At 36.9% G+C, this 21,825-nt stretch overlaps 1 protein-coding gene across 14 annotated transcripts in view; it reads left to right on the top strand.

Annotated features, from left to right (window-relative positions):
- The window catches only part of LOC127449064 (RNA binding protein fox-1 homolog 2-like), a 75,867-nt gene that overhangs the window by 41,885 nt on the left and 12,157 nt on the right, over positions 1-21,825 (top strand). For all 14 annotated transcript variants that reach the window (XR_007898646.1, XR_007898648.1, XR_007898651.1 and 11 more), the window contains exons 2-5: positions 4,658-4,843; positions 13,294-13,449; positions 13,709-13,762; positions 17,538-17,630. Coding sequence is in view for 6 of the 14 variants with exons in the window: in XM_051712203.1 (XP_051568163.1) it covers positions 4,658-4,843; positions 13,294-13,449; positions 13,709-13,762; positions 17,538-17,630 (489 nt within the window). In the remaining 8 variants the exon portion in view is untranslated. The remainder of the gene's footprint in view (positions 1-4,657; positions 4,844-13,293; positions 13,450-13,708; positions 13,763-17,537; positions 17,631-21,825) is intronic.

Here is a 21,825-nt window from a genome sequence, read left to right as displayed (position 1 = left end):
CGCTCTGATGAACAGATGCTAACACACATACTGTCAAGAGTATTTATGACAAGCTTAAGAAACTGTTTCCTTTGTCTGTCTGTCTGTCTGTCTGACTGACAGATACAAATGTTAATTAAAAACCTTTAGTACAACTGAATGGAAATAATATTAGAATAAGGTGCACAATACATCATTGACGCACTCGGTTTCAGCTAATATTGTTTTTTGTTTTTAAATAATCTTATCAGTCTGAATCAGCTAATATGGGAAGCAGATGATAATCAGGTTTATTTTTTTAAACATTAAGTTTTTCTATAAATACTGAATTGTAATCCATATTTTCTACTGCACATTAAAATTGATGATTTTACTTAAAGCATGTCAGATTCTAAATTTGAGCTTCATTGTGAACATCTATAGACAAAAGAATTTAGATATTGGCCATTATTTCGGTTGGTATTGACCACAAATTTTGTAGATTGATGCATCCCTAAGAATTAACTTTTTTTTTTTTTTTATGTGTTTTATAAATATTGGGAACAGAGACAAATATGCTGTTAATGAGATTATAAATGACTGTTTCTGTCAGCATGATTCTGAAATCTAGTTATGTGAATAATATGAATATTTCTCATGGTTTAGAAGAAATCTGAACTAAATACCAGAATGTGTCTTTTCCTCGCTTGTCCAGTGCTTCCCTTCCCCCTCACTCTCTATTCATCGCTCTCTCATCACGCTGTCATGTAGAGATGTGATGCTGGAGGCAGGAATGCACACTTGACAGAGCAGTGTTTCTTTGTGTGTTTGTTTCTCTCTGCAGTGATCAAGTGACGTGTTTCATGAGGACGCTCCACAAGCTACACAGTTTAGCTGGGAGAGAATCTGTTGAGAATGCAGAAGAAAGATTTTCTTTAAACAGTGAAACCTGTCAAGAACATGTCCAGGTCACATTTCACCCCAAAAATCAAAAGGAATGAGGAATTAAATTTTGCTTAAATAAAATGAAGCCCATGTTAAAGATTATTAAAGGAATGTTTCAGGACAAAAACATTTAGGCTTAGTTAGGGCTGGTCAATAAAACTATATCGATATATCGTTATTTATCGGGAAAAATTTTTTTTCGAGATCGATGATAAACTTTTGAGGAATTTTCCATATTTAGCCTATGTTCTACATCTAGATGATCAGATCAGGTGTGTCTCGCTAAAAAACAAGCAGTTCGGCAAAGTTATACACATGCAACTAGCTAACTGAATCACAGTCATGAAATCAGCCAGTTTGGAAGTAATAGCAGGCTAGCGGCTACATAGCCCTGATGTCATGGAAACAGTCAATGAGGCTCTGTAGCCACTAGCTCTTCGGCTAATATGATATCGTTATGTACTGAACAAGACAACACTGACAGTGCAATAAAGCTATCGACTAAACACAACTCTGACATCAACAACATTTCTGTTTATGTATGTACTATTTAGTTAAAAAAAAAAAAAAAAATGTCATGATCCATGGCACTGTCACAGGCAAGAAAGTATTTCTTCTTGTGATGTTTATTGGCGGTTGGCAATCCAGTGTGGTGCATTACCGCCACCTATGAGTTGGAGTGTCTCAAGAAAGTATTTCAGTGAAGTCAAACGTCTGCTGAAGATGATAAAATTGGTGAAATTTAATTGAAAAGAGGTAACACACCTTATGTAAGATCAAATCCTAAACTGAGTATACTTTAAAGGAAGCTTACCTTGTGGGGTGTACTTGTAAACAAACAAATTGTTTTCATTCATTCTTGTGGTCTAACAAACATGTGGAGTACAAGTACATGAGTGCGGTATCGGACCCGATTCCAATAACAGTATCTGTATCGGTCCGATGCCGCGCTCATGTACTTGTACTCGTATAAATGCTACGATACCAAAAACCAATACCATCTGACATACGAATGTCATTACGTAAACATTCAGCATACAGATTAAAATCAAGTGAGATGATTTAACAGCAAAAGCTGCGATTTAATGAAATTGTTTGCACGTGCAGCGTTTTAAATGTGAGTGCTTGTGAATGTGTGGAGCCGGTGTTGTGCAGGCATAGAGAGACAAACTGCTCATACCTTTAGAGATCCTTGGCTCATACACAGAAAACACTATTATGAGCATTGCATGCTCTGTTTGTAGCAGTGTGCTAATTCACTTTTTAGCATGTGTTATTTACAGACTACATATTTATTTACTTGACAACATAAATAATAATTTAATAATAAACTTATTATTTATATTGTCAAGTAAATAAATATGTAGTCTGTAAATTTAATAATAAACTTAAACAAAAAGACAAACACATGCTGGGCAGCTGCCCGTAACTCACTCTCTCTGGAACTGCTGCCTCCGGTCGCCTTTATCTCTCTCGAGGGCTTGATTAGCCTGATACCCGCCCTCCTCCCTGCCACAGTAGCCTTTTGCAGTTTAATAATTACTGTGATTCACTTAGCGACCTGCTTTTCCGGATTGGAAATCTGCCATCATTATGTTAGAGCTTCTTGGTCTAACAACACAAACACTTCAAAATAAAAGCTCCGCCAAAATAAAAGCTTAATTTAAATGAAAAACGTATGACAGAAATAGATCACTTATATATAGTTTTGTAATACTCACTGTTATACTATTACTACTACTAATAATAAATCAATAGTATCTGTATTATATTTAAAGCAGTATCTCACATCCATGATGCTCTATTATGCAGCACTTTATTTTAAAAAAATAACTCCAATATTGTATTTAGAATTGTGCTGTGAGGTTCTGTAAATAAGCACTTAATTTGATAAAAAAAAAAAAGAATATAATATTATTTTGAAAATGTATTGTTTTACTTTCATTTGATTAAAGTTTTAATAAAGGTATTTAAACACAATTTTGATGATAAAATTGAAATAAACTGCTGATATTGAGTTCAGAAAATAAACTATTAGTATCGACTTTTTAGTAAAAGTATCGGTGCTCGTACTTGTTCTCAAAAAAATAAAAATGGTATCGGAACATCCCTAATCGTGATCAATATCGATACTGAATGATATAAAAAAAAATATTGTTTTAATATTTTTGCCCATATCACCCAGACCTAGGCTCAGTTTACAGCATTTGTGGCATAATGCGGATTACCACAAAAAAAAAAAAAAAAAAAAAAATAACTTTGACTCGTCCCTCCTTTAAAAAAAAAAAAAAAAACACAAATCTGGGTTACAATGAGGCACTTAAAATGGAGGTAAATGGGGCCAGTCCTTAAACTTAAAAAAACAAAAAAAAAGTCAAAAGTATAGTCAAAAGATATAAACATTATTCATGTTAACATGTTTTAGTGTAAGTTGTAAAATTGGATATAACTACACAAAGTGTTAGTAAGTGATTTTATCACACTATAACCATGTTAACACACACATTGTTTACATCGTTGGCTATACTTTTGAAACAGTGAGTATTTTAATGTTTACGAATTGGCCCCATTCACTCCCATTGTAAGTGCCTCACTGTAACCCTGATTTTTCTTTTTAAATAATAAAGGGACGAGTTCAAATTATTTTTTTTGTGTGGTAATCAACATTATGCTACAAATGCTGATGAGTGAGCTTAAGTTGTATTGAATCCGGAATATTCCTTTAAGATTTTCCTGAAGTGTGATATTTTTAATTACATTTAAACACAGTTTCCCTCTCATTACAATTTAAATACTTTTTTCACATTACAGTAAAGTATTTGTACATCATGGTGGTATTTATTAGAGGTCGACCGATAGTGGATCTTTTTTTTATACTGATAAGGTCGTGGTAAATTAATCAATTAATCAGCCGATAGTTTTTAAAAATTGCTTTATAGATTGTTAAAAATGTTTCTTAGTTTTTCCTTACTGTGATGCAAATCTCCACATGATTGTTTTTATTTCACTTCTAGAAGCCACTGTTATACACTAGAATTCTCCAGCATTGACCACAGAGGAACTATTGGAATAGATTTTTCCTAAAAGCAACTTTCGGCAATGATTAATCTGTAAAAACCAATATATCGGTCTTCCTCTTGAATTTTTTGCATATTTTTTTTTTTTTTTTTAAATATATCATTTTTATAACCGTAAATATCACAATTAGGATTTCTTTTATGTAAAAAATAAAATCTTTTGATTATGTGACTCTGGACATGTTTTTGTTTCACCAAAATGTGCTAACATGTAATCATACTGTTTAAATGAAGCAGTGTTTGGTTAGAACATTGAGAACACGTTTTTAGCAAATATAAATTAGTTTTGATCAGATTATTCTAAATATTAAGTTCATTGAGCTTCCATAGTCCGATAGAAATAACTCTGAGCTTCATAGCTCTTACACTTATCCACCCATGTGTCATGTGTTCATCTCTGAGCCCAATACACTAAATTATGTATGAGGGACTCATGAATATTTAAAAAGCAGCCTGAATCCTCTTGTCACCAGAAAGAGAGAAATATAATATCTCTGTGAGAGGGGTTTGTACATTTGAGATGTTAGTTAAGCACTTTTCCTCTGTTGCTCCGTCTCATGGCGGTCACTCTTAAGTGAGCTGTTTTTTTTTTTCCCTTTGCTTTCTTGTGCTCACTTACTCTTTTAGTCTGTGGATCATGGCCAATCGGTCAAATGTCCTCTCTCTGTCTCATGTAGGGTTCACAGGACACACTGGGGACTCAGGAGGGTCTCGTTCCTCCGTTCTCAAACTTTCCACCCCCTCCCCCTCAGAATGGTCTGGCACTGGAGTTTGGAGGAGGCAGTATTTACTCCGCAGGGGGACAGGGGCAAATGGAGCCACCAGCAGGAGTCAGTACCCCCTCCTCTAACCCCAGCACTCAAGTAAGTGCGCGCCCCTCCTCTGAGCATTTGGTGACTTCTGATCACTTGCACCATTGTTGAACAACTGCAACAACAAGGTGACAAATGACTTCCTGTTGGTTGATCTTTTGTCTTGAAGCTGTTTGTCACCTCAGACATTATCATTTCACAGCCAGGATTGTGATGTTGTCTTGCTTTGATTGTAAAGAAATGTATAAACTGTGTATATCTTAATTCACTTAATTAAATGAAGACAGGCAGTGTTGATTTTTGTAGAGTTGCAAGACACAGTGGTGTCACCAAACCTGAGCTGAAGGGGCTGTAGCCCTAAACATTTTCTGGATAGCCTGAATGTCTTAAAACAAGAGTTTTCAAACTGGGCCAATTGTGTAAAATTAAAGAGTGTGAAATGAGAATAAAATGTAAAAAAAATAATAATAGAATTTTAACAAAGAAATACAAATTTTTGAACAAAAGTTTACAAAAATTTAACATTACTACTGTTTCATTCTGAAATCCTGAGATTAATAGTGATCATTTTAGACAGCCAGATTTTTAACAGTAAGAAATAAACCAAAAAGGCATGTAGTTTCATATGTAATACATTTTATTTGTATAGCACCTTTCATACATAAAATGCAGCTCAAACTGCTTCATAGTTGGAGTATAAAAACATAGAATTCAACATTTCAGGGAGAGTAAAACAAATCATAGCAATAAAATTAAAACAGTACAAAAATAAAATAATAAAATGAATTAAAAGAAATTTAGGGAGAACAAAATTCAAATGATACAAATAATAATTACAAAAAATTATCAAACAAAAACTATATATCAAAGTATACAAAATTAAGTTGGTTATGTTAGCATTGTACAGTACAACTCAAATTAATCAAATCTCAATATAAAATGTGTCTTATAATCGATATGTCCACTGTACAGCAATTTTACATGGTCTGATTAAAAAAAAAGTATTTCTTCGAGATTTTAATATAGCTAAAATAATATAACTGTACAAATGAGCCAACATAAGAGGTATTGTAATTTATAGTTTAATCTAATTGTATCTTTGATTCAAAATTTTTAGCTCATAGTTTTTCTCTTTATACCAAATCTTGACTACAGCATTAATAGTTTATTTAATTCTCTTTATACCAAACCTTGACGGCAGCATTAATAGCAAACACTGCAAAAATCATTTTCTGAATTAGTATTTTTGTTGAATACAAATATATATTCTTAAAGCTACACTATGTAACTTTTGGCCCTCTAGCTGTTGAAGCATAGAACTGCAAGTTACTTGGGGAGGCACACTGCTTTGAGCTTTGGCTCTGCTCTTCTGCACAGATGAATCTGATGGTTTGAATACCACCGTGTAACCATGGTTACAGGTGATCTACTTATCAGAGCAAATATCACTAACAACAACAATATTCGCCACCTACCCTAAAAAAAAAAAAAAAAGACAAAAAAAGGAAGACTGATATCCGAAAAAAATGTCTTAATAGCAGGTAAGTTGCACATCTTCCGCTGTTGTTTTGACTTGTTGAAAACAACTGTTTAAAAATAAATAGTGTTAAAAAAGTTAGGCAATGATGACATTAGACATAACGATTGCTAGTCATAGCGGATGAATTCAAACAGTGGAAATGGTGCAAACGGTGGAAATTATGACTTAGCTAGCAAGCAAATAGACCAAGGTAGTATCTGGTTTAAAGATTGGCATTGTTACCAGCATAAAGTAAAAATAAAATTCCCCATTTTCCTTCCTTGAAAATGAAATTGAAAACACTGCAGTACCACAATCCATAATAAAATGCCCCATTTGAGTGGCTAATGCTATCTAACGAACTACTAGACTAAGAGACGGTCCAATAAAACGGTCCAGACCTATCTCTTAATTTTATCGGTCCAATAAAATACGTTGAGCGAGGAAAAACTCCATCTCTGGGTCAGTTTTAAATCCTTTTTCGGAATTGTCGCCACCTCTGAAATAGCCAAGCCAATGCTGTTTCATGTTTTTTTTTTTTTTTTTTTTATGGGCTCTGTCGCTTTCCCTTTTTGTCATTAACAATTTTTATTGATTTCACACTCAAATCAACATAAACAGCACATGAAAACACAGAATCAATTTTCAACAAAATATACCCCGCTCCCTTCTTCCTTCCCACCACCCACCCAACACACAACCCAGTGGTCAGACACAGAATAATAACAGACACACATACAAGCAAACAGTCCAAAAAAAATAAAAAATACTCAGATATAAAAAATAAAAAAAATTGCCCAACAAAAAAGGAAAAGGGTTCCACACATCAATTAATTACATACACACCATTTAAACTGTCCCTCTCCACTGTTCCTCCCTGGCACCCCCCAAGAAGGCCAAATAAGTGCCCCACTTCTTCTCAAAGGCACCCAAGCTGCCCAGCCGCCTAAGCGACATCTTTTCAAAGGCCCCCACTGTGCCCAATTCGGTGCACCACTCATGAAATGAGGGTGCACCAGCCGACTTCCATCCCCCAAGGATCACTTTCCTGCTGATCATCACACATTCTTCATCCTCCAGTACTAAATTCAAGTCTTTCTCCCATAACTTCTTGAGAGATGTCAAAACCCCATCCCCTAGACTCTGAATTAGCCAGGAATAGTACGCTGAAGCCTCGTGACGCTTTCCAAAAGCCGCTAGTACCATCTCAAGAGTGTCTGCAGCTTTAGGGGGCTGTGTACTACACCCAAAGATGGTACAAAATAGATGGTGCAGCTGTAAGTACCTGAAGAATTGAGATCTGGGAATCTCAAACCGGTGTGTAATATTTTCAAAGGATCTCAATGCTCCATTTTCATACAGGTCACCCAGCATAGCAACTCCCTTCTCAATCCATTCTGTCCAGCAAAAAGGGGACTTATTAATACACAGTTTAGGGTTTAACCAAATACTTGCGGCAACGTTCAGGTAAATGTCCGAATTGAGCATGCGGGAAACCCTTGCCCACACTAACTGCATGTGTGAGATATGGGTTGTGTCTTTAGTTCTCTGGGCAGCCTGGTAGAAAGACATTGCAATGGCAAGATAGGGGCAAGAAGTTCTTGTTCAATGCAGAACCAGGGAGGGGCTCTTTCAGGTGGAAGCGACCAATGAGCCAAATGTCTGAGACCGAATGCATAATAATAAAATGAAACCTTGGGTAAGCCTAGCCCACCTTTGTCAATCGGCCTATGTAACTTATTGAATTGTAATCTGGGACGTTTACCATTCCAAATGAAAGACTTCGCTATGCTTTCAAATTGCTTGAAATAAGAGAGGGGGACATCTACCGGGAGAGACTGTAGCACGTAGTTAAATTTTGGAATACAGTTCATTTTTATAACATTAACCGTCCCAATCATCGATAAATGTAATGAAGCCCACCTACCCACATCGCTCATACCATTTTATTAAGGGGTCAAAATAAACTCCAACTAAATCAGACAAATTTTGGGGGAATAAAATGCCCAAATACTTAATGCCCTGTTTGGGCCACTGGAAGGCGCCTGGCTGAAAGGCCGTTACTGGACAGTACGCTGTCAGAGCCAATGCTTCGGATTTAGACCAGTTGACTTTGTATCCTGAGAATTTGGAAAAGGAATTAATAATTCTGTGGAGGCAAGGCATAGATTTATTAGGGTCAGAGACAAATAATAAAATATCATCTGCATAAAGCAGAAGCTTATGCGCCACGCCTCCCGCCACCCCTGGAAAATCATCCTCCTTTCCCATCGCGGCTGCTAATGGTTCCAGGGCAAGACAGAACAATAATGTGGAAAGAGGGCAACCCTGCCGAGTGCACCTATCCAGAAATCGGGAAATTAATCCATTTGTTTGTACCGCTGCTACAGGGTGTCTATAAAGTAACTTGATCCAACCAATAAACGTACTCCCGAACCCATACATTTCCAAAATCTTAAAGATAATCCCATTCTACCATATCAAATGAGATGGCAGCGACCAGAGACTGATCATTCGCTACTGACCACATGATGTTGATGAAACGCCTAATATTATCAGAAGAGCTACGACCCCGAATAAACCCCACCTGATCTATATGTATAAGAGATCTCATAACTTAATCGGTTAGCCAAAATTTTAGCCAAAATTTTTACATCTAGCTGGATCAGGGAAATTGGATGGTAACTTTTACACTCGCTTGGATCTTTGTCCTTTTTAAGAATCAGACTGATCCGGGCTTGTGTCATGGTTGGAGGAAGCTTTCCATTCTTTAATGATTCAGTATGAACTTCTAACAAAAGTGGAGCCAGTTCTGTAGCATAAGATTAAAAAATTCAGCGGCAAAACCATCTGGCCCTGGAGCCTTGCCTGTAGGTAAGGCCTTAATTACCTCGTCAAGCTCCTCCAAGGTTATCTCAGAATCAAGAGAATTTTTTGGCTCAGTCGTCAGTTTAGGGAGTTCTAATGGTTCCACAAATTTTCTAATATCTTCATCAGTAGACGAAGACGTGGAACTATAGAGATCAAGATAGAATTCTTTAAAAGCATTATTAATATCAATGGCTGAGGTAAAAATTTCACCATCATCAGATTTCACTGAGGGAATGGTAGAAAAAGACTCTCTCTGCTTTATATATCTAGCCAAAAGCTTCCCTACTTTGTCCCCTGACTCAAAGTATGACTGTCTTGCCCTGAACAACCAAAACTCCACTTTCTGCGACAAAATAGTATTATATCTGTATTTCAATCGGATAAATTCTCTGAGACCATCAGGCGACATTCGGTGCTTCAGCTCTGCCTCGGCACTTTTAATATTTCCTTCCAACTCCACGAGTTCTCGTACTTTGGATTTTTTGATGAACGAGGCATACTGTATGATCCGACCCCTGAGAACCGCCTTAAGTGCCTCCCAAGCCACGCCCACAGAGGATACCAAGGACCAATTGGTCTCCATATAAACATTGATTTCAGTCTTTAACATTTGTTGGAAATCAGGATTTTGCAAAAGGGACACATTAAGGCACCAACTATATGATTTCTTTTTCTCTATATGTGGCATCACCTTTAAACTCACCAGGGCATGATCTGAGACTAAAATATTTCCAATTGAGCAATCAACAACAGATGAAATGAGGGATTTGGATATATATAAAAAAAAATCTATTCTAGAATAAATCTTATGGACTGATGAAAAAAATGTATAGTCCCTACCAGATGGGTTCAGATGTCTCCAAATATCCATAAGACCAAGATTTTTACACATCCTGTGAAGCGTCAGTGTTGCTCTAGGGGGTTTACACACTTTTGCTTCACTGTGATCAAGGACTGAGTCCATCAAAAGATTAAAGTCGCCTCCCAATATTATATCATGAGGGGTGACAGCGGCTTGCAGCATCCCTTCAAGATCTATAAAAAAGCCCTGATCATCAGCGTTAGGTGCGTAAATATTAGCCAAAATAAACCTTTGCCCTTGAATTTCAACTAACACAATAATGACTCTCCCTAATTTATCTTTAATCTGTTTGAGACATTTGAATTGTAGATGTTTATTAATCAATATAATGACTCCCTTGCTCTTACTTGAGCCAGCACTAAAAAAAACATGTCTACCCCATATCTTCACAAATTTTTCAGCTTCCTGCGGGGAGAGATGTGTTTCTTGAAGAAACACTATATCATATTTTTTATGTTTAAGAAAAGTAATAACTTTCCTTCTTTTTATGGGGTGCCCCAACCCATTCACATTCCATGTGGAGAGAGATAGTACACTCATTAACAACTGACATATTGATATAATAAAAAAAATTGTGTGTGAAAAACAAAATTATACAGACCACATTCCCCATTAGTGAAACAATCAAACCCCCGAACACCCCCCCGTACAAAACAAACAGAAAAAGAAAAACGTGCGCATTAACCCCGCGCACAAAAGCGCCAACCGGCGACAATCCCTCTAAACTCAAAAGGTCCATGAACGCCCACGAGTCCCCACGACAACTTTGCCATCGGATTGCTCAATTTTGCCTCACAAATTTGTGAAGCAAAATTACATAACAGAAAATACTTTGTGAAATAAACCCAGTCAATAGGAAGAATGAACACAAAGAACATGTAGATTCATTCACAGAACTGTTTTAAAGGTGTGATCTTCCACAAAACAAATTCCATCTGATATAAAACCATTCAGATTCCTCGGACAGACAAACAAATGTTCAGTGAGCCAGCTGTTATGAGTTCTACGGATGACGTAATCATTCCAATGTCTCGTAAAAAAACTCAAAACAAACTCCAGCCAGCAGGAGGAATAAGCACGAAGAACGAACAGATTAATCCACAGCTGTTCCAAAGGAGTGTTATTCAATAGAACAAGCTCCAGCTGCTAGGCGGAACCAATACAAAAAGAAACAAAACTGGCATCCCGGTTCCCCGGATGGTCGAGTCAATTCACTCGGAGGCTGCATAAAAGTATATGTCATCCGTAGTGTCCACTCGCAATCTATCCGGGAAATTCAATGCAAATGTAATCTTTCATTAATGCAAAAGTTTCGTTAAGAAAAGTGTTATTCACAAAACAAGCTCCAGCCGCTAGGCGGAGCCAATGCAAAAAACCCAAAATGTCGTCCAGCTTTCCTCAAGAGTAAGTACAGCGAGTCAGGCCCACTCACATGAGAAACATCCAATGGTTTACTCAGACATTGATTCTATAAAAGACATTGCCAGATTTGGACATGTAAATACTTTGCGACCGTTTTTCGTTTCTATTCTCAGTTTTGCTGGAAACATCAAAGCGAACGAGATCTTTTTCTGATGTAAGAGTTTCTTGCATTCCTTGAACCGATCGCGTTTCTGTCTTGAACTCGCAAAGTCCGGGAACAAGAAAATATTATGGTTCTTCCAAGAAAGCTTCCCTTTGCTCCTCGCCCCTGGCGCAACACAAGATCTTTATCGGATGATCTCATAAATCTGGCCAGAATCGATCTGGGCCTATCTCCCTCAGCAGATCTGTGAGCTGGCACTCTGTGAGCTCGCTCGATTTCCAGCTTGTGGCCTGTTATGTCGAGCAGACTCGGGGAAAAACTCGTCTAGAAATTTCACCATATCTCTGCCCTCCTCATGCTCAGGAATTCCAACAATTCTGACATTATTCCTGCAGCTTCTATTCTCAAGATCTTCAAGCTTTACAAGGAGATGTTCCAAATCAACTTTGGTCACAGGTGGATTAGCGGTTAATTCCCTCTCCGAAGATTCCAGAAAATCTATTCGTTTTTCAACATCAGACACTCTTGTACCTAACTCGGAGAATTTTATTTCCATCGCCGTGATTGATCGACGTATTACAGTGAGATCCTCCAAGTCAGCAAGAATCTTCGTCAACATCACCGACATGTTGGACAACTGAAGCTGGATCTCCTCTCCCGTCGCGCCATACAAATCGAGTCCCCGGTCTGTAAGCCTGTCGGGGCTTTCATCCTGAACACGTAAGTGTCTTTTAATGTCTCCAGAGCCCGAGGATTTTGACTTCTTTGCCATTTTTTGCAACAAAGGGCAAATGTGTAACTGGGTGTATCAAAATTCACCAGATTATAACATGAAAATAATCGAACATTCAGCAAAGTGCGCAGAGCTCGTCGCTCACACGTCTGCTCCTTGCATGGCGTCACGTGACCCCCCGGAACGATCCATGGTTAATGTTGCTCATTTGTTGTGGCTACAAGCTGTCAGCTTCAAACTACCACCACGCCTGTCACTGCACATATACACGCTGTAGTAGCTAGCTGGACCTTCTTTTTATTTACGGATGTGAAGTAAACACGCACGGATGACTGACGGAAGTATGCAATTTCTCGCCAAATCAGTCCTGACAGCTCTAAAATATAATTATTATAGGCATACCTTAGTGAATCGGGGTAAGACAAATACATGGTTTGGAAGACGAACTGTTGGTGTTCTTGCTTATTAATGAAATTGTTCATTTATAACAAAAAAATCTTACTGTATGTGGCTTTAAAATAAGATATATTTATTTGGCAAGTAAAATGGCATGGCAATGGATGTTAAGTGTTGTTTTCAAAGAAATCTGACAATGTACTAAACTTTGTTAAAAAAAAAAATTCTACCAATGAGGTAAGAAAAATAAACTTTTTTTCCCTTTGAAATAAGTTTATTTTTCTTACCCCATTGCAAACATTTTTTTTAAGCTAAACATCATTACATTTTAGATTTCTTTGAAAAGAAGACTTAATATCTTATGCCATTTTGCTTGTCAAGTAAATGTATCTTATTTTAAGAATACTTACATATTTTTACTGGAAAACAAGACAAAAATACTAATTAAGTAAATAATTTTTGTCAGTGAAATTTCAAATGCTGAATAAAATGAACTCTTATTTGAGTTGCTTATGTTTTTTAAGTGTCTTTGCGTAATGAGCCCCAGATGACACTTATGTCTAGCAACATCTATGGTAACGCTGGTCTCTCTCAGCTGTCAGATGGGTCTCCTCAGGCAGAGGTTCAGTGTGTGTCCGCTGGCAGTTCTGGCAGTGAAGAATCCTCAGAGGCCAAAGGAACCCCAAAACGACTTCATGTTTCCAACATACCCTTCCGCTTCAGAGACCCGGACCTGCGGCAGATGTTTGGGGTACTAGATGCACTTTAGGGTTTATGAACTGATGATTTTTAGAAAGAACACAAAGACAAAATGATGTGAATATTGGCAGATTCTGCCCCCTGGTGATAAACATTGTAAAATCACATTAATGGAATGTTTTAACGAATAGTACCCTCTTTTGTAGTGAAATACATATAAAGCTGTGTATTTTGTGGTAGGAGTATTTTTGTTGAGCGTTCTGTTTGTGTGTGTGTGTATGTGCGCATCTGTTTTTATTTTTTTTATATAGCAATTTGGGAAGATTCTGGATGTGGAGATCATTTTCAATGACAGGGGCTCAAAGGTAAGAGACAGTTTTGAACCAAATCTGACTGGATTTTAATCCATTAAAGAATCCATTAAAGAAATCACTCTAAACCTGTATAACATTTGAGGTATCTGGCAAAATGTTCAGGTTTCTCTATTTCCTACAATGAAGATGGGCTGTAATTGAAGCCATGAGCTGAAGAAATTACAAAAAGTGCCATATAGGTACCATAAAAGTTAACGATAGCTTGGCCAGGCTGATATTTGGCCATTTTGAGATTATCTGCATTAACAAAAGTGGCCATTTAATCTAGTCAAAACCAAAATCTACTAACAGCCTTGTCAATGAACAGAGCACATTTTCTGTTTTCAAGTATTTTTTGTGAAGTTTGAGTATCGTAAAATAAGCTTAATATTGAGTGTTCATTTAAATTCAGCATTTTTGCATTTTATTTGCTATCATTGAATTTAATGATATACAGTATTTTTGCATTATATCTGCCTCCCTGGTAGGGCTACATAATTGCTAAAAATCCTAATTGATGATTATTTCCCTTGACTTTGTAAATGCAGTTCATTTAGTTTAAATATAATTCACATAAAAATACTTATTTTGGGTGGATCAACTGCATGCTGTTTTCTTTGCCGGCTACACATCCAAAGTAAGCTGAGAACTGTGGTCCTGAATTACTTTGCTGTTTTAGACATCAGTAAATTAAAAACTAGTTGCAATTCACATTTTGTCCTCTTAGAGGCATAAAAACAAAGCTATGGATCCAAGCAATGGATTTAGGTGGAATTGAGTGTAATCTGATTACAAAGTTATCAATTACTGTAATATAATTTTAAGTGAAAAGTAGTTTAAAGCATATCCTTTTACATTTTAGTGATCAGATTACAGTTACTGATTTCAATTAGGCTTATTACTCTTCAATTCATTACTTGGGTTACACAATTTAAAAATAGTATTAATTATGTAGAATTTATAACATTTGTACATTTATTTGCGTTTTTGTGACCGCTGAAGGACGTGCACCCCTTAATGAGTCATTAAAAGAGATGACTGCTGAGTGTGGTGCTGAGTGTGTGACTTGTAATATAGATATTGTTTTGAATTCATTGAGCAAAACAACCGAACTTTTTTGTGACGTGTTTTAGAAAGTGACTTTAAAAGTAATATACTAATTAGTAGTAGGATAGTGTTCACTAATTAGATGTGGATTTTGCCAATTGTGATGACTAAGGTGGTGTAAAAGGCAGATAACCGATTTATTGGCCGATTCGTTTTTAAAATCAATTTATAGAATGTTAAAAAAAAGTTCTTAGTCTTTCCTTACTGTGATGGGCACAGACATAGAGGCTACAAGGATCCAAAATAAATAAAATCCCAGATGCAGTTTATTGTGCAACCAAAATCCCAATTATGATTTTTTTTTTTAAATAGAATATTATTCATACATTTTTTAAATGCTTTATAGTTAAGCAGGTTATTTACCAAATTAAACTTTTTATGGCATATACAGTTGAAGTCAGAAGTTTACTTACACTTAGGTTGAAGTCATTTAAAACTAATTTTTTAACAATTCCACAGATTTAATATTAGCAAACTATAGATTTGGCAAGTCGTTTAGGACATCTACTTTGTGCATGACACGAGTCATTTTTCCAACAATTGTTTATAGACAGATTGCTTCACTTCTAATTGACTATATCACAATTCCAGTGGGTCAGAAGTTTACATACACTAAGTTATCTGTGCCTTTAAGCAGCTTGGAAAATTCCAGAAAATGATGTCTTGCCTTTTAGCCAATTAGCTTCTGATAGGAGGTGTACTGAATTGGAGGTGTACCTGTGGATGTATTTTAAGGCCTACCTTCAAACTCTTTGCTTGACATCATGGGAAAATTAAAAGAAATCAGCCAAGACCTCAGAAAAAAAGTTGTGGACCTCCACAAATCTGGTTCCTCCTTTGGAGCAATTTCCAAATGCCTGAAGGTACCACGTTCATCTGTACAAACAATAGTATGCAAGTATAAACACCATGGGACCACGCAGCCATCATACCGCTCAGGAAGGAGATACATTCTGTCTCTTAGGCTTGAACGTAGTTTGGTGCAAAAAGTGCAAATCAATCCCAGAACAACAGCAAAGGACCTTGTGAAGATGCTGGAGGAAACAGGTAGACAAGTATCTATATCCACAGTAAAACAAGTCCTATATCGACATAACCTGAAAGCAAGGAAGAAGCCACTGCTCCAAAACTGCCATAAAAAAGCCAGACTACATTTTGCAAGTGCACATGAGGACAACGATCTTACTTTTTGGAGAAATGTCCTCTGGTCAAATGAAACAAAAATGTAACTGTTTGGCCATAATGGCCATTGTTATGTTTGGAGGAAAAAGGGTGAGGCTTGCAAGCCGAAGAACACCATCCCAACCGTGAAGCATGGGGGTGGCAGCATCATGTTGTGGGGGTGCTTTGCTGCAGGAGGGACTGGTGCACTTCACAAAATAGATGGCATCATGAAGAAGGAAAATTATGTGGATATATTGAAGCAACATCTCAAGACATCAGCCAGGAAGTCTTCCAAATAAACAATGACCTGAAGCATACCTCCTAAGTTGTGGCAAAATGGCTTAAGGACAACAAAGTCAAGGTATTGGAGTGGCCATCACAAAGCCCTGACCTCTGTCCAAGAGAAAATTTGTGGGCAGAATTGAAAAAGCTTGTGCAAGCAAGGAGGCCTACAAACCTGACTCAGTTACACCAGTTCTGTTTGGAGGAATGGGCCAAAATTCCAGAAACGTATTGTGAGAAGCTTGTGGAAGGCTACCTAAAACATTTGACCCAAGTTAAACAATTTAAAGGCAATGCTACCAAATACTAACAAAGTGTATGTAAACTTCTGACCCACTGAGAATGTGATGAAAGAAATAAAAGCTAAAATAAATCATTCTCTCTATTATTATTCTATTATTTAAAATAAAGTAGTGATCCTAACTGACCTAAGACAGGGAATGTTTTCTACGATTAAATGTCAGGAGTTGTGAAAAACTGAGTTTTAAATGTATTTGGCAAAGGTGTATGTTAACTTCTGACTTCACCAGATGAAGGGATTTGTATATATTTCACCAGATGAGGTTTTTTGTACTATTATTCACAAGATATGAAGTATGAAGAATTTAGACACACGATGTATGTGCTGACAGGGCGCGTTTCTATATGGCTGCATTTTTCTTTGCATGCCCTCACTTCAATTTAAAACACTTGTTTGTCTTATCAAAATAACAAAATATCAATTGAAGTGAGGATAACAATATGGAAGATTGTTCTCAATGATGTCAGATTTAGATATTGCAAAACCCCAGGAGGTGTCAGTGATTGTTTTTATTTTACCTCTAGAGGCCGCTGTTATACTCTAGAACCAAGCCGCTCTAACTGTAGAATCATCTCACGCTGGCCACAGAGGAACAAAAAGCAACTATTGGCACTGTAAAACCGACATATCGGTCTACCTCTAATTGTAATCTTGATTATTTATTCAATTAATTGTGCAGCCCTACAGCCTGATCTCTGGATATTGGTAATGGGTCTGCCATTAAAAAATCCATATTGTTTTACTACTAATCATGACTAATCACAACAATGAAGTACGTTTAAATTGTTGCATTTAACGCAAGCACTTCACAGTCCCAGTTACTACCCACCTTCATTGTATAGAAAGGAATAACTAATTAGAAAATCGTGTGTGTTTCGATTAACGAGAGTACAGTATAACTGAATTTTAATTTATCTCTTTGTCGTGGTTCAGGGTTTTGGTTTTGTGACGTTTGAGACCAGTGCAGATGCAGAGAAAGCGCGAGAGCGGCTGCATGGGACCATCGTAGAGGGACGAAAGATCGAGGTGAGTCTCTGTCTGTGTGTCTCACTCTCTCTCTTTCCTCTTCTGATGTTTACATTTCACACCTGAACTGAACTGGTACTCAAGATGCTCAGCTCTGTGTTTTTGTGTGGCATCATGGAAAAGTGTATGTGTGTGTGAGCTTAGCAATGCATGGTTGCATCTCCACTGCAGTTCACTATAGATTCTGGTTTCGGCTCTTCTGATTGGCTGTTGTCTGGCTGAGTGTTGGTTATTAACAGCATGTGTTTTTTCCCCTTTTACTTAAGTTAAACGATCTGTTTTGTACAGAGCATGCTCACAATATGTCCATTGGCCAATCACATGCGTGCATTTGATGCTGTCTTCGTTTCTTCTGGTTTGAATGGCTTTCTTTTTTTCAATAAACATTTGCTTGGATTCTTATGACAAACGAGGACTGTCAGATTATTCTGAATGCTCTTCTGTGCACTGTGGTGTTAAACCTTTTTATAACATTTGTGTGCACAACGTGAGAAAATGTCTCACTTTTTCAGATGCTTGTTGTCATTGTTGTTTTTAGTGCATTTGTTGATCGTTGTAGATCGATGATAAAGAAGCTTGTTGCTTGCTGTGTATGTCAAGTGTTGCATGGAGCCGCGTGTTTCTTCCCTCGTGAGCCCTGGCATGTTTGACGTGCTGGTTTTCTGGGTGTTTTTGAACAGATCTTGAACTCCTCCAGGGTTTTTCCTGCATGACATCTGAGATGGCTGCCTGTGTTTGTTTCTCATAGAAAGGGTGAAAGTTGTTTATTTCCTTTTTTCAGTTTAGATTGAAATTGAATTCTTAATATAGAGTAATTTAATTTATAAATTAATCTAGAATTACAGGGCTACTGGTAATGTTAGTGTGTAGACCAGGGGTGTCAAAGTAATTTTTGGTCGACGGCTGGATTGGACAAAACACACTTATGTGGGCTGATTTTTTTAAATTTAGTGTACCCATGCATAGTATGGCTTTATACTGCATTTATAACACATTGTGGTAAAACAAAAGGAAGAACATGGAATTTACTTATTTAATTCACCAGAGGCCTTTATTTTACTTGAGAAATTAGTAATTAGGGAAAACTGCTCTTGGCTGGACTTCCACGCAGACTGTCCATTTGCAGCATAGTTTTTGTAAACTGCTTCTTTGCACATCATCCCTATACGTGTGTCATGAGTATACTTTTCAAAGCGCTCAAGCACGCGACCTTGCATGAGGCGTAACGGCACACAGAAAAATTAAGTATACCCAAGTCTTTGATATAACACAATGTTAGACCTAAAAAAAACTAGGACTAATGTAGATTAAATCCCTGCTTTTCAATTAAACTCTGACATTATTGAATCAGTATTAATGTATAATATCTAATAATTAGGGCTGTCGATTTAATACACTAATTTAGTGTGATTATATTAAAAAATGACACATTAAAAACTAGCTTAATTAATCATGTCCCTGGACCGTAATATGGAATATATTTTGGTTCATTGGAGCGATTCAAGCTTGAAGTACCACCTGTTTTCAGCAGGGGGCAGTAAGCAAAACTCCAGCTGTACAGAGAACAAACCACACTCAGACTTGACACCAGCAACAGCACAAGTCAAAAACGCGTTGTTCAAACACAGCTGGACGGAGCGCAATTCGAATGCAGGGAATTGCACTTTTTGTATTGTCTTAACATTGCTTTACTCATCTGCTACAAAAAAATTAATGCATTTTAATTATCTGAATTATTATAATTATGGTAGATATTATATTTATAATAATTTAAATATAACTATTTATAATGATTTAACCATTATATTGAATTATTATTATTTCAAGGTCTTTCTCAGCTAAATTTTATAAATGTGATTCAGTTAATTATTCAGCATATCATTTAATTAATTTGATAAAAAAATATATAGTTTCACAGCCCTACTTATCATTCAGTGTGCACTTTTTACCCTTGATATTTTTACTTTTACTGTTTTCCTTTGTCCATTTATTATTATTGCTGTGAGTGACTTGCTCAAACTTCAAAATGGACAAATGAACAAACGGATGCAGTTTCAGATGAAAAGCGTGAATGCAAACCACTTTAAGATGCAGACTTTAACATGCAACACAAACTAAATAAATTATCTGTCATACTGTAGCTTATAATAGAATATTATTAAGATATCATACAGATGTATTAAATGATATGCAAAAGTTTTTTTTTTTAAAGCATGTTAATTTTTTTCCCTTAAATCATCCCGCGAGTCGTATTGGACTCCCCGGCTATGTCTTTGACACCCCTGTAGATGCATGATGCCTGTCCCGCTGCTCTGTAGCTCCCCCTGGTGTCCGTGGCTGTTTGTGCATGGGGTAGGACATGGCCCGAGTGGTGCAGCTTTATTCAGGTTTGCATGCATCTGACAGTGGCAGCAACGCTCTGTTTCAGATGTTTTGTTAGATTCATTCTAAAGTAGGAATTGGGTTTAATCTGGGCAGCAGCACTATACAACAAAATCAGTTTAATTTTGATTTATTTGTTTGTTTTTGAATGCCATTGTTTTCACTGTGTTATGATCTATCACATTCCTTTCATTCGAATGTTTTGAACAGAACTTAAATTTGCCATTTATATTATGTTGTAATGACAACCTAATATTTGTTTGTGTATTTGTGGAGGAGAGATTTGTGGAGAGAATGACACACAATCAAACTCTTCACTCATCTCTCTCTCTCTCTCTCTCTCTCTCTCTCTCTCTCACCAGTCTGTCTGTCCAGCTCTGCACTCACTGAGTTTCCCATCTGTTGCATCTTTTCCAGTCCCTGTCTGTACTTTTTGCCTCTGATGTCACTGTCCAGGCCCCTCCCTTGAGTGATGTCATTAATTTGGCATGTTAGTCTCACTAACCACTCCTCCATTTAAACCTGCCCATATATTTCCAGTTTTGACAGAGTCGCTCTGTGCTGCATTTTCACACCATTAATTCTGACTGTTTGTTTGAGTTTCTCTAATTATTCGTCCTTTTCTCCTTCTCCACTATGAAATGGACGAATGCGGCCGTAGGCTCTTTAGCTCAACTACAGACAGATTTGATCACCTGAAGATTTCTGTTGTCGTTTTAAGTCAGTGAATGTCTGCCTCAGAATTTTCCTCATTTTGTTTCGTTTGGTTTACTTTCACTGCACTTTGAGTTGTATTTATTTATTTTTCCTAATATCCTCTCCTGCTCTTTTTTTTCTAGTTGTTCACTCATTCTTTGCATTTTGTTTGTTTGGTCATTTACTCCTTTTTTTTCTTTCTGTTTCCTTGACAATTTCTGTGTGTTATTGTTGTTGTCAGTCTCCACGGTAACTGCTCGCGTGTCGTCACGCCGTTTCCTGGCTCATGGTAAGTTTGTGTATGTACGGTTTCATCCCTGATCAAACCCACCAACTCAAACCCCTGAGAACTAAACTTCAGTCCCCCTAAAAGCCTTACAAACTGTGGTCTTTCGCTCTTTTGCACTGATTAGCGTGATATTTGTGGAGGGAACAGATATGTGTTAAATCCCTTTCGGAGACGACAGCAGACCTCGTCCTCATTAAGAAGTTCAGCCAAACGCATCTTGCTAGCGGTGTCTGTTTGCAGCTAGTGTAATGGCATCTCTTTCCTGAGGTCTGTTCTGATATATTTTTCAACAGAGGCATGGGAAAAAATGAGCTTTATGAAATTATTATCATGAGTCTCATGTCTGTTATAGTCGCTAAGGACCACAGAGTACTGACAGAAATGATATTCCCTCCCCAGTGCTCGCCATTTCTCCTCTTTCCATATCTCTCATGATCATTAACACTTTTCCCATGCACTGACATGGCTCATGATATTGTCACACTAAACCCTTCATTTCTCTTCTCACCATCCATCCATCAATCCTGTGGTTCTAATGAACTCTTATTAGGGGTGGGCGGTATGACCGAAACCTTATCTTATGGTAGGAGTAACGATTTCTGTTACATGGTAACATCAAATATCACAATGCAGTTAGTTTTGCTGTAAATTCAACCAAAAATGGTTTATATTTGTATAACAATGTGGTAATGCCTATTTTTGGATAATTCAATCCAATAAGCAAATAAGTCCGGTATAAGTGCAAAAACAGCTGCTTCACATTATATAACATTTGAGTTAAAATCAAGACTCAAAGCAGTAGTACATTATAGATTTGTTTGGATAAAC

The sequence above is a fragment of the Myxocyprinus asiaticus genome, chromosome 12 (assembly GCF_019703515.2).
Source record: "Myxocyprinus asiaticus isolate MX2 ecotype Aquarium Trade chromosome 12, UBuf_Myxa_2, whole genome shotgun sequence".
Classification (NCBI taxonomy): domain Eukaryota; kingdom Metazoa; phylum Chordata; class Actinopteri; order Cypriniformes; family Catostomidae; genus Myxocyprinus; species Myxocyprinus asiaticus.
Note: the sequence above shows the minus strand (reverse complement) of the source record. Positions and strands in the feature narration are given on the sequence as shown.